Source organism: Lonchura striata, chromosome 2 (genome assembly GCF_046129695.1).
Source record: "Lonchura striata isolate bLonStr1 chromosome 2, bLonStr1.mat, whole genome shotgun sequence".
NCBI classification, from domain to species: Eukaryota; Metazoa; Chordata; class Aves; order Passeriformes; family Estrildidae; genus Lonchura; species Lonchura striata.
The window spans coordinates 78,780,360-78,792,880 of record NC_134604.1 but is presented as its reverse complement, the minus strand read 5'-3'; the positions used below and the strand labels follow the sequence as shown (position 1 = coordinate 78,792,880).

At 39.4% G+C, this 12,521-nt stretch overlaps 1 protein-coding gene across 5 annotated transcripts in view; it reads right to left on the bottom strand.

Annotated features, from left to right (window-relative positions):
* The window catches only part of PCCA (propionyl-CoA carboxylase subunit alpha), a 267,736-nt gene that overhangs the window by 8,539 nt on the left and 246,676 nt on the right, over positions 1 to 12,521 (bottom strand). For all 5 annotated transcript variants that reach the window (XM_021530256.2, XM_077781501.1, XM_077781502.1 and 2 more), the window contains one exon: positions 7,300 to 7,440. In XM_021530256.2, the coding sequence (XP_021385931.1) occupies positions 7,300 to 7,440 (141 nt within the window). The remainder of the gene's footprint in view (positions 1 to 7,299; positions 7,441 to 12,521) is intronic.

Sequence of the window (12,521 nt, the reverse complement as noted above, 5' to 3'; positions counted from 1 at the left end):
AGGAAAATGAGTAGTGGTAGTCAGATTGCTTTAAAAGACCTAAATCTCTTTTCACTGTTAAAAAAAAATAAATAAAGCTATTTTAGAAAGTGCTAACTGCTAAATAAATGAAAGGCATGTAAATGTAAGGGTTTGTTTTTCCCTTAATCTCCTCCCTACGAACTGTAAAGAATGCATAGGAACCAGTGCCAGGGGCATATGGCTTTCTCCTGTGCTGAACATTCATACAAAAGACAGGTTCATCAGTCATTGGAGTATCTGGATAAAAAATTAGCTCCTGATGGATGGTATTTAGAGCTTACCTGCTGCTAGTACATTACCAGAGACGCACAGGTTTTGAAACCCACATGACATTAGAAACTGCAGACCATGAAATACCCCACATGCAGGCGCGCTCATAACGTTCACCAGGTTATACAAAATAAAAAATAAGCTATTTAAACTCTTTGCCTAAAATTGGGCCCGCTGCAAGGAACCCTGGGTCAGCCCTACACAGGCCAATTAATGCACAGCATCTGCTGTATAGAAGCCGTGCATGAAGCACTTCCGAATGATTTCAGCAATTAAAAGAAAACTGTTTCCTGCCTGTTTTGACAGCAACTGTTTCAATGCAAGAGTGAGCACCAAATCATTGTGTGCAGCTGAAAAAATTAAGTCTCTTTTTTTTTTATCTTGTGAAAAGGAGGTGGGAGGGATGAAGATTTCTTACGGAATCGGATCGTTCTTTTGTTGTCCGACATTCTGTGTTTTTCTGCCAAATTAGACAGAAGGCTCCGAGGGTTTACGGGGCCCTCTACAGTATCACCTTCTGGTGCACTGTGGCTCCCTAAAAAGACGGATCAATATCAACCCTGCTGATTTGCCTACAAAAGTGAAAATCCCTCAATTACATTTTTAAGACCATTATATTTAGAACACAGGTGCTCTGATGCGGAACATTTTTAAGGCTCTTGGAGCTGAAGTGGAAAAAAACAATGACAGCCCGAAGCAAATACGAGCTTAGATTTGGTAAGAAGTGAAGTGAGGGTTGTATTTTATTGGTATCTCCTTCCTCATCTTTGGGAAGACACCAGTAAACATCACTCACAGTTTCCACTATTCTGCAGCTTAAGTCCCTGTTGAGCCTTTTAAGTGAAAAGGGACAATGCAAGATAGTGCTATATGAAAGAAAGTTATCCTCTCTTGTAGCCTTCTGCAAAATAACTGCAAACATGACCTCCTTTATGCTTGTGCAAAATCTCTGAGCCATGAATTAAGTATGCATTCACTGTTTATGAAGATACCAGGAATTCTGTTTGTTTATTTGTTTAAACTTAGTCCATGCTGGTATCATTCCCTTCCCAGATTTTTTTTTCTCTCTAATTTATTGGCAGCCAGCATCCAACAAGAAAACAAATCAAGAGGAATTGGATAAGCAATTCCTTGGCATTGTCCATTACCATGTAAAATAATTAGTGCAAGTTTTCTCTTTTTTCCAAATTAACTTTGAAACCAGAGCTACAGAACTGCAAATATAATTAGCAGCAATTAATAGTACTTGACGAATCATTACTAAACTTTTTTTGCCATACTCCTTTAATGAATAAAGCTGAACACAGCACATCCCACATCTTCTGACCTCTGACTGAAGGTCACTGATGTCCCCCTGACAGCAATCAGCACTGGCCATTGCACTCCCACTTATCCAAAACACACTGCCCCAACTGCCTGTGCCACCCCAGGCTGCTGGGCAAGTGATATTCAGGCAGAGCACTTCTGGGGCTATTCTTCTGCTAACTCAGCCTAATCTGTAACAGTCAACTTTTTTAGTAACAGCTAAAAAGTTGCTTATTACTTGAAAAGGCAAAGCACACCACAATAATAATTTTAAAAATTGTATGAATTCATCTCAAAGGATTGCTAACATTTTTTCTCCTAGGTGGAAACTCTAATAGTATTGACTATTTCTAACTTATCATAATAGGGTTTCCTTCTTAATTACACCGTACTGGAACATTAATGTCAGACTGTGCAATTGCATAAAATATATAGCAAAATCTTTTCAAGTAAAATATAAAAAAAATGACACTATGAAATATTATAGTTAATTTTTTTTCAATGTAACTACAATTATTACTTGTGGCCCTATGTAATAAGAATGGTGAAATATTTATTTACTTTTACTCTGGATATTATACAACCATGAACATTTCCTGTTTACCAACAGGGGTTTTTCCCCCAAAAGATAAACCCCAAGAAAATTGTCAAATACATAGAATCATAAAAACTATGTAAGGTTTGTGACCACATTTTGTCAAGTTTGCAAATTCCCTTCAACTGACAAGTGGAGTTTTTATATGCTCTGAAGAACAGAAGCGAGGAAAGGAGGAAAAGGGAAAGAAAAAGAAAAGACAGCAAAAGAAAAAAACATTCATACACAAGAGAAAAGTGGTATTTGAAAATGTTCATACACAAGAGATAAGTAGTATATGTTACTACATTACTGTTACCATATTTATCCAAATGGAATGTGAAACTTAAGCAAATGCATTTTTACTGTTTTACCCTGGATGTTGTTTCTCTGCTATAAATTCCAGGTAGTATAAGATTAAAAAAGATAGGTTTTTTTTAAGATTTTCAGGTCTGAATGACAAATACAACTTTAAACAACACACAACTTCCTGGTGGCAACAGGTAAGGTTAAAAATTCACCTTTTCTTTCACATGAATGAATGAAGTAGTGACAAACAGAATTTAGAAAGCTCTTTTGTTTTGCCTTTTAGTAGTGAGCATTTCAGCAGTAGAGGTCAAACAAAACATATTTTCTCATAGTAAAAGCTTCCCAAGGGTTGTGAGATGGAAAAACATGAATAAAGATTTTCTTAAAAACTATTCTTCTAAATAGTAACAAGAGAAATTGAAATAAAATGCATGAAGATGAACTGAAAGATGAATGCAGTTTAAAACTTTTTTATTTAATTATTTTTAAAAGGTGGAAACACAGTAGTGTCTTTTGTAAGTTACACAACTAAAAAAGTAGCCTTCAAGTTACCCCATTTTGAAATTACTGAGACAATTAGTATCTACATTTAACAGCTGACATTTTTATAGGAAAAAAATTAATCCCATGCAGTATTAATGCCCATAGCTACACTAGCTGAAATCATAAGGAATTTTTATATGAGAAGAGTACATTTTAAAAATGGCTTGAATGGTGATAACTTCCAAAACCTGGAGTAATATTAATCTCCTGGAAAGAGAGGCAATTTAGCAACTTCAGTGAAAATAATTAATTGTCCTCTTCTTTTGGCTGTAGTCCTAAAAGACTCAGTAACACAGGAGTGTTTATTCAGAGGTGCTTTCCTTTTACATATTTAATTTTGGGGGGAATCATTGAAGTGGTTTAGGCTGCCAGGTATTAGGCATTAGCTTATTGACCAGTGCTTAGCTTGGTAATGACACCTGTCCTGGCTAATGTTATTAAAAAGGAAAAACAACCAACAGAAACATACAACTAAAAGAAAAACACCTTTGCATTCCTGACAGACAGAAAAATGAAAAAGCAAAAACTATGTTCATAGGTGAAAATATAGCAAAGGCTGCAAGGCAATCAAGACAGCTAAGATCTTTCTTCGTTGCTGTGGACAGTTCAGACTACCAAATTTGGAATCAGTAGTGGGAATACTTTGGATGTGTTTGCTTTAGGAACAACAACACTGCTTTACCTATGCAACCATTAGGATCTAGAGCTTTCCCCACTCCTGCTCTTTCAGTGCACAGAATCCTACATGCACAAAAACCATGCCAAACAACTCAACACAAAGAAGAAGTATTTTCAACTATCTGCCCATGTTCTGTCCTCTCAGTAAATAAAGGAATTTGTGCAGCTTTAGTAGTTTTTGTGGTGCTGTCTTTGTGGTAGCTGTGGTGAGATTATAAGTATGTGTGCAGTGCTATCTCCACACTCTGGCATAAAAATCCTGCTGTGGGCTACCAAGGCTGGCTCGTGCTGCCCCCAGGCTTAGCAAAAACAGAGTGAATTACTTGCCTGAACTCCTGAAGTCCAGTGGTTTCTCTGGCCCACAACACCATGAGGAGCCAAAAAGTAATTAATTTTCCCAAAGCCAAATTACATCCTAAGGCACACAATCATTAACGACTACTTAGAAAACAAATACACAAACACCCTCATTCCCCAATAAGGGATATATTTCCTATATTAATGGGACTGTGTTATGAGGAATGTAATCTAAATTTAAATCTTTTTTCCCTAAATAATATTAACCTTCTTTCTAGTCAGCCAGATTTCTGTTTCATTGTTTATGTTGCTTTCTGCTTCTGAGTGCCTTCATTGTGCTTCCAGGAATAACTGAGTGACAACTAATTACAGTCTTCAGATCACATGAAGGAAAATAAAGAAAGTAGAAAGTAACTAAAAACCTAAAGAAATTGGCAGGATCACAAGTTCTGCTTCTCTCTAAATGACAAACAGCACTTCCCCACTGTGTTACTAAAATCTACAGATCATCTTACAGACAAAAGAAAATAAATTCCTTGCATATGCAATATCTTTTGGCAAAAAATGAATTGAAAACTGCTTATCGGACCAGCTGGATAGAGGATGCTCACACAATCTTCTATCAGGCTTCACCAGACCAAAGTATTTCTCAGCAACAGCAGCCGAAAGAGAACACTATGCTTCAAGTAAAAACAATGACACATGGAGTGGGGGAAACTAACCCAGAGATCAGCACTGCCTCCTCATTTGGCTACATGGAGAGGGACTAACAAACGCCGTGGGCCTCACCTGGTGGGCCAGTCAGACAAAGATGAGGTGACCCATTGGTAAAGTTACACCTGAAAGGGGGATGACAGCTCAGCTCCTGACCGCTCTGAGAGTGTCTCTGTGAGCACAGGACTGTGCTGCACCAACACCGTGGTGCACAGCTCACAGCTTAGGGCAAGCAGGCTCAGCGTAGCTGTAACCTGACAGCTTTACTGCCAGCAGCAGCAACACCTGAGGAGAACGATGGACAACCGCCTCGTGTTCTCCCATTTTTCAGCCGTGCTGTTTTCACACATCTGAGCTGCCAAACCCAGTGGCAAGCACACAGAATAGGAGCTACTTAAATTCCACTTCTCCAGCACACTTAAGAAATTAGACTTTTCCCAAGCAGTGCAACAAAAAGAGCTGTATTTATCAAGGAGCTACAGCTCCCTGCCCATCATGCCTTCAGCAGCTGTAGTGGGCGAGCTGCTTTGTGACAGACAGCCAAGAGGCGTAATCTGAATCCACCATCCCACTGCTTATCCACTGCCGATAGCTGATGTTACCCTCATTCGCTGGCTGGCTCGCTTTTTTTTAACGTTTTGACACTAGTCCTGAAAAGGAAGGATTTAAGCTAAACCCTTTTCAATAACACAAATGTGTATTTTGCAATTAAAGCCACACAATTAGCAATGACAAGCTCAGGTCAGCAGAACACAGATTATGCTGTTCAAATGCTCTGCCACTCAGTGCCTCCAGCAAAAAAATGCAGGAGAGAAGAAGGGAAAAAAGAAATCTCACACACATTATTTAACAACCTGTGCTCTGATGCACAGCACCACTTGTAGATTTGTGGAGGGAGGTTCATTTATTTATTTACTTAAAATCCCTTAGGCTCTGGCCTCCTTCTCCACTGATTGCATTCTTTCAAGACAACAAGAACTATTCTTTACAGCAAGAAGGCTGGTAACATTTAGAATTAACTTCTCAAAAATAAATATTTAACAAATTTTTAAAGTCTTAAAATCCTTGGCTTAAAAATGTTTCCCTTAATTCTTCACAAAAAGTATTTGCTTACTATCTTCCTCATTCAGCCGCTTGTTTTGCCCTTGACAAAGAAAGATTCTTCTGTCTATAAAGAATGACATAAAGAATAATTTTAATTGAATACTGTTCTTTTGTTTTAAAGCATCTGAACTGTCTGTGCATGTAGAGATCATAGATAAGAAAGATAAGTGTAGAAGAGCTAAAATAATTTCTAATTTCTTACCAGCTTAACTTAGATCTGTTTCCTCTGAAATGTCTTTATTTCATTACTACAAACATTGGCACCTACAGAACTTCTGCATTAACAGGATGACTCTGTTTTCACTGTACACAGACAGAAACAATCATATATTTTAAAACAAAAATATCATAGCAAAATGTAAGCAAATGTATCACTTTGCCAGCATGTTTGATGACTGCCACCTAATAAGTGCAATGCTGATTTTAGATTTCAGGTCTTGATCCCATTTTTGAATCATCTTTCAAGAAAATCTAGGTTTCATTGCCATAAATTATGACCCCTGTGACTGAAGCTTCTGTTTGTATCTAAGTGCTACATACATGTTTATGGCATCACTTAACTGACGACAGCACTTTAAAATTATTATGTACTATCTGATTCAAATACTCCTGTATCTGCTCTCACTACCTTGTTTCCAATGGTTATGAGAGATAAGGGCCTCGACCTAAGAAATAACATATGATACAATGTGGTAGAATTTCATATAAAGCTGAGTTCAAGTCAGTGGTTATAAACAACTTTAAGACAAAAATTTTTGTCCAACTCAGTGTGAGATAAGAAGGATTGGAAATCCCCAGACCAGCAACAACACTTGCCCTTCTGTATGGCAAGTTTATTCCTTGTGCAAGACAGGAAGACTACTACCTGAGCCTGGAAATTCCCAGCATAGAATTCCCAACTCATGTGTCTTGCAAAATGATAACACAGGGGTTCTTAAACTAAACAAAACCAAAAAAAATGGCGAAGTTAAATATCTGTCCCGTGTCTCTTTTTTTTTCTAGTAATATTTTTATTACTTCGGGGCAGAAAATCAAGGATTTCCTCCTGTTAGCACTAACAGCTTTTATATATAGAGAGATAGATAGACAGACAGACAGGTACACACACACATTTATGTGAATTTACTCACCATTTTCTCCCTTGTAGCTATCCTGCCCCTCAAGGTATTTGGGATACAAAACCATGCTACCTCTTTGAGTTTCTGCTGTGAACTTGTACCAGGCTGAAATTTTTTCTTTTCAAGCCAGTTTAATTTGAATTGGTTTTCCTTATTAGTTTTAAAAATTCAAATTAAAAACAGCACACATCCTTCAGCACACTTTATTTTACAGGTTATTAAAGAAAAAAAAAAAAGAAACAACACCAAGACAACAAAAAAAAAAAGCCCACATCAAACCGTGTGACCTGTAGTTTCAGTTGCACCAAGGTGAAATTTCTGTGGCATATATAATGAAAACATAGATATATAGATCACATTTCCTACCGTGTCCCCAGGCTTAACAGAAACTGCCACCACTGTTCCAGGCATAGGAGATCTCAAAATGCTGGAGGTGTCCTCTGCTGCTTTCTCTGGCATGTACTTGCTCAGCTCCGCAGCAACCTTCGTCAGTATTTGCAATTTGTACTAAAGAATAGGAAGAGGACTGGTTTAGAAAACTGTACCTTGGTGAATTCCAGTCAATAACCTGCATTATTTTATGGCATATTTTATGTAATACATTTTTTATGTAATAGCTGTTCTTCATGGGAGTGTCTAAAAAACACTGCTTGAAATCTTTATTCAGAGTTTCATTTTCAGAATGTAGAAAGAAAAATACGCAACCCCAGTCTGCAGCAAAGTGCACATAAAACCAAAGAATCAAGTACAGTAAGAGATGTCAGACTAATTTTAAAACTGGGATAGAGAGGGGAGATTAAAATTTTAAAACAAAAATGCGTGCTGCACATTATCTTTGGTGGATAAAGAATATTGAGGGATTCTTTTCCATGCAGTGATTAATTGGAAATTGACCTTTTCGGAAAGTCTGCCAGACTTTCAGTGACACGACTGATTTTAAACATTATGTTCACCTTTTAAACATTTACCATTAATTTAATGTTTGAAGTTAGTAATTTCCTTGGATTTTACAATTAAATCCTAGCAATTCAATTTCAATTCTGATTCTTCATGCATAAGCAGAACAATCAAACGTCGTTATATTGAATATGCTTTATCTGCAATAAAACCCATTCAGCAGCCTTTACCTGTTTGGAGAGAGTGCTGTTTTCTCTAGTATGTTTTACAGCAATTAAAACCAGAGGGGAATACGATGACCCTCAGGTGAGAGCATCCCTTTAAACGAAACCTTTCGGAAGGCGTATAAATATTGCCTAAAGTGATTTCAGCCCCAGCGCTTTTCTTTTTGACGTCTTGCCATTGCTTGGCGAGCTCGCTGCCCTCGGCCGGAGGGCCGGCTGGACGGACGGGCGGGCGGACGGACGGGCGGACGGACGGGCGGACGGGCGGACGGGCGGACGGGCGGACGGACGGGCGGACGGACGGGCGGACGGACGGACGGGCGGGCGGACGGGCGGACGGGCGGGCGGGAGCGCACGGAGCCGGTAGATGGCAGCAGGTCTCTGTGCGACACTCCCGCCTCGCCAGGGCGCACCGAGCCCAGGCCAGCGCCGCGCTCCATCCATAATTTAAACAAAGGTTTTCATTATAAGCATCCGACGGACGGCATTTACAATTCAAATGCGTATTTTGCTGATGTAAAGTTCAACACCTTGCTTGGAACAGTATGTTTTCCTCCAAAACAATTAGCTATTGTTTTATTAACAATAAAATGTCTTTACTTTTCATTTTCACATGGACAGAAAAAATCCGATATCCTTATGGCGAAGGTAAAGGGGGACTCTACCTTCTGCTTCTGCAGGAAGCAGAACAAGGCATTTAGAAATACATGCAAAAGGTGATTAACTCTGCAGTGACATCTTTAAAATGCGTCTTTCACAGCCGAATTAAAACAACGTAACAGAGGATTATCATCCTCCATAAATGGTGTGTGGACACACAGCATCTTGTGAGATGAACAGTGCAACCATTCACTCGGGAAACAGAGGCAAATAGTTTCAGGAACCGACCCTGACACCACACCCCAGTCAGCGTAAGACAACGCGATGTTCCCGAAGCTGCAAGCGGCACCCAAAGATCTGAGGACGCGTTCCCAGCCATGTGCCTCGGTCACAGCTGCCGTGGCACGGGGAAACCAGCCCCATTTTGTGTGCAGAAAGCAGCTTTAACCCCAAGCCTCCGGCAGGCACCATCACGGCAACTGGGGCTGTGGCACTCGGATTTCCAGCGCACACCACGGGCAGCCTCTCCCGGCTGCCCGCAGCCCTTTGCCCGAGCACGTGTGCCAGCGCTGCAGGGACAGGCCGGGCGATGCCCACAGGAGAATCGCTGACATAAGCTGCAAATAGAATTGCAGCGGTGTGACAAGTCAAATAATAACATCTTATGCATGTTTCTTCACTCTTGAGTGTCTGTTTTGCAATCAAGACATACAAGTGTCTGCCAGTTTCTGAAGGATATGATCCTTAAGTGAAATTACTGTGCAAATAAAAGCTTTTTACTCCTATTAAAATTCATCTGAGTCATAAGTGGCAAAGAAAAAAGCTTGCAGAGTGTATTCTGCTGTCAATCTAATAAACATTCTGTGTAGAGGGACTATTTATCAAAGATAAATTGTACTTAAAAGTCCTTCATTAAATCTATGGGGGGGAATATAATTACAACAAATTGCACAGTTTCAGTATCCATGGTTGGTGTCTTCTTTGTATTCAGAGTTTGAAAATAAATTTTTAAAAAAAGAAATAAAAAAGAGAAGAACGCAGAAATAAGTTATGTTTGTGGATTGCATTGTTGCCTCTTGCAAGACACTATTTTGATATGATTTCAAAGGATTAGGTTTAGATGCCATTTTGTTTCTTTAAGCCACATTAACACTTCTGAGCTGCCCAATTTCAAAATTTAAACTTGAAGAGAAATCCAGACCTTCTGCATTCATCTAGGTTACAGTATTTCACAGGGGTTGAAATACAGAATTCCCTATGCACTTCACAACATTCAGCAGTGGGGGAAAAACACATTCCTCAGTATGCTGCACTTTAAAGCTCAGTTCTCCACACCAAGCTAAAATATCCCTACCAAACATTGTTTTTACTATCTTTATAATTTTCATATCTTTTAGATTCCTTTCTCTGCAGGACTCCTGCTTTGCTTGGAGTGAGATGTAAGAGTCAGTACTCTCAAAGCTTTAAAACGCAGGTCTTTGTTATTGATGAGCTGTTCCTTTTCCTTTTGTATTTGTTTATTGTTCTTTAGTCTGTTTGGGGGATAAGCAAGTTACTGTAATCAAAAAGTAAAAAATAACAACAGTAAACTTCTGGGGAAAGGCCTTTTTTGGCACAGTTGGTTTACAAATGACCTTTCAGAATATAAAAAGACATAGCGCAAAGAAAGGTTCCTTCTCTAAAATTACCTTTGATGTATTTCGGCTGCTGGCTGGACCCCACTAAATACCTGCATAAATATATCCCTTTGTAGTGCTGCTACTTCTCCCTGGAGATGAGTTGTGGAGTGGGGTGCAGGGTGCTCTTCACCCAACCCGGCTGCAGCTCCGTGAGAGCCACAGCACTCTCTGGAAGACCATGTCAAATAATGCCCACCAGTGCTGCCACAACAAAGACAATTAAGAAAATACCACATATTTTCCTTACATGACAAACGCTGCTGCTATGCCTTTGATTTAGCAAGAACAATACTGAACATAGGAAGCAGAAGTTTTGATATGCTGCTAACCAAGTGCGGAGGAGGTTCTGATTTTCTTCCTTTATGCTCAGGAGGAGGAGATGGGAGAAAGAAGGAGGCGTAAATTGGGGAAGGTTGTTAAATTTGGGTTATAAATAGGGACCAGGAGGCTTCCACTGGCTTAAACCAGAAGAAATATTCGTTGGAGTCATAAATAGATTGCAGGTGGACTCTGAGAGCAGGGAAATCTGCTAGCCATCAGATCCATGCTGATGAGACCTTGTCACCAGCTACTGCTCCACTCCACAGGGTTTCAAAGCCCAATTCTGTCAGCCAAAGTGAAGTCAATAAAGCAGCACCAAAAGAAGCCATACAGCTTTTGATGGCACAAAACAGGCATTTCTTTTCCACCAGACCACAGGAGTCCACAGTCAGTTGACAAAAATTATAGTAGCAAAAAGTAGTGTTACTTAATAGTTTTCTGAGGGCAACAGCATCCTACCTCTCTAGCTAAATGAATTGGATGTTAATATAAAATGCAAAACTAGCTCTTACAACCAAATCTCCATAACAAAACACAAAAAGGTGCAGTAACAGCAATACAGGGTGGGGGAGAAGAAAGCAAATACAGTGAAAATTATACCTTGGGTTTTATGAATGTTTGTCAGTACATTCCCTATTGATCCCCCAAGTAAGTAGACTGACTGCTACAAAAAAATGGCCAGGGCATATATTGCCCCATCTTGCTTAAAAACAAGTTCTGTAGTTTGCACAGATATGGTTCCCTTACCGTATACATCAGTATATTGCAAATCTTCCCTAAATGTTCAAAATTGCACTCTGTTACAGCTCACATTAGTTTATTAAATATGATCTTCCCTGTACACTTGAAACTCATGTCCCCAGAAGCTGTAAATGTTCAAACTCCATTGGAGATTTTATAGAGTAATCACTACCCATATGTTACTTACGTTAGTGTTTGGACTGCTGACCAGATGTGGATTTTCAGCATGCTTTACCTAAGTGTTCAACCATGTTTTTCAAATGTCTGTCATTCCTGTGGTCAGAAGGGTGAAAATCTACGTAGCTCAGATTTCAGTAGAGAAATTGTCTGCTCTGCATCTTCATTATTTTCACTAGCCTCACAATCTCGGTTTTGGAACGAGTGAAATGTATTAACTGTGGTCACATAATTTCCCTTCAGCATTCCTAATCCACGTCCTGCCTCAAGTCACTTCACTGTTGTCACCTGTGGTTTGACGTCATCAGTTCGCTCAAGTACATTATTCTGTATTCAGTGGAAGCAATACCGAGCAATGTTCCAGTTCCAAACACAGTGAGCACACTGCCTCTTTTATTAACCATTATACACATCAAAACCATGACCATAACCTTGCTTAAATTTCCACCACAGCATCTAAGCAGGAAAATGATGTATTTATTCCATGTTACTCAAAGATGTCAGACACCACCTTCTTTCAGAGTCAAGGACTCCTTACTGAACAAGGGGATAAAGGACATTTTGCAAATCATTTTTTTCCCCGATGTCTGAGTTCTAGAGCTAATTTGCTTCCACAGGGTGGTGGTGAGGATTGGCACCTGCACCTGCACAAAATAACAGCACTTTTAGTCTGATGGAGGAGTAAATACTCAAACTGCAACAGAGACAGATAATGAAAAAAATAACAATAATAAAAATACCAAAGCAGTCACAAAAATCACGAGCCTCTAGCAGCAAAAGGGAAAGAAAACCGAGAGGAACCTCGCCACCACGTAGTACACACTCCAGCAGCAGAAACTTAATTAGACTTGTAATTCAGCCGCACTTCCCACTTTCCATTCCTTGTGTGATACATAATTAACACTCTAGAGAAACCTACCGAGGGTTAAAGCCATGCAAAAAGCAGCTT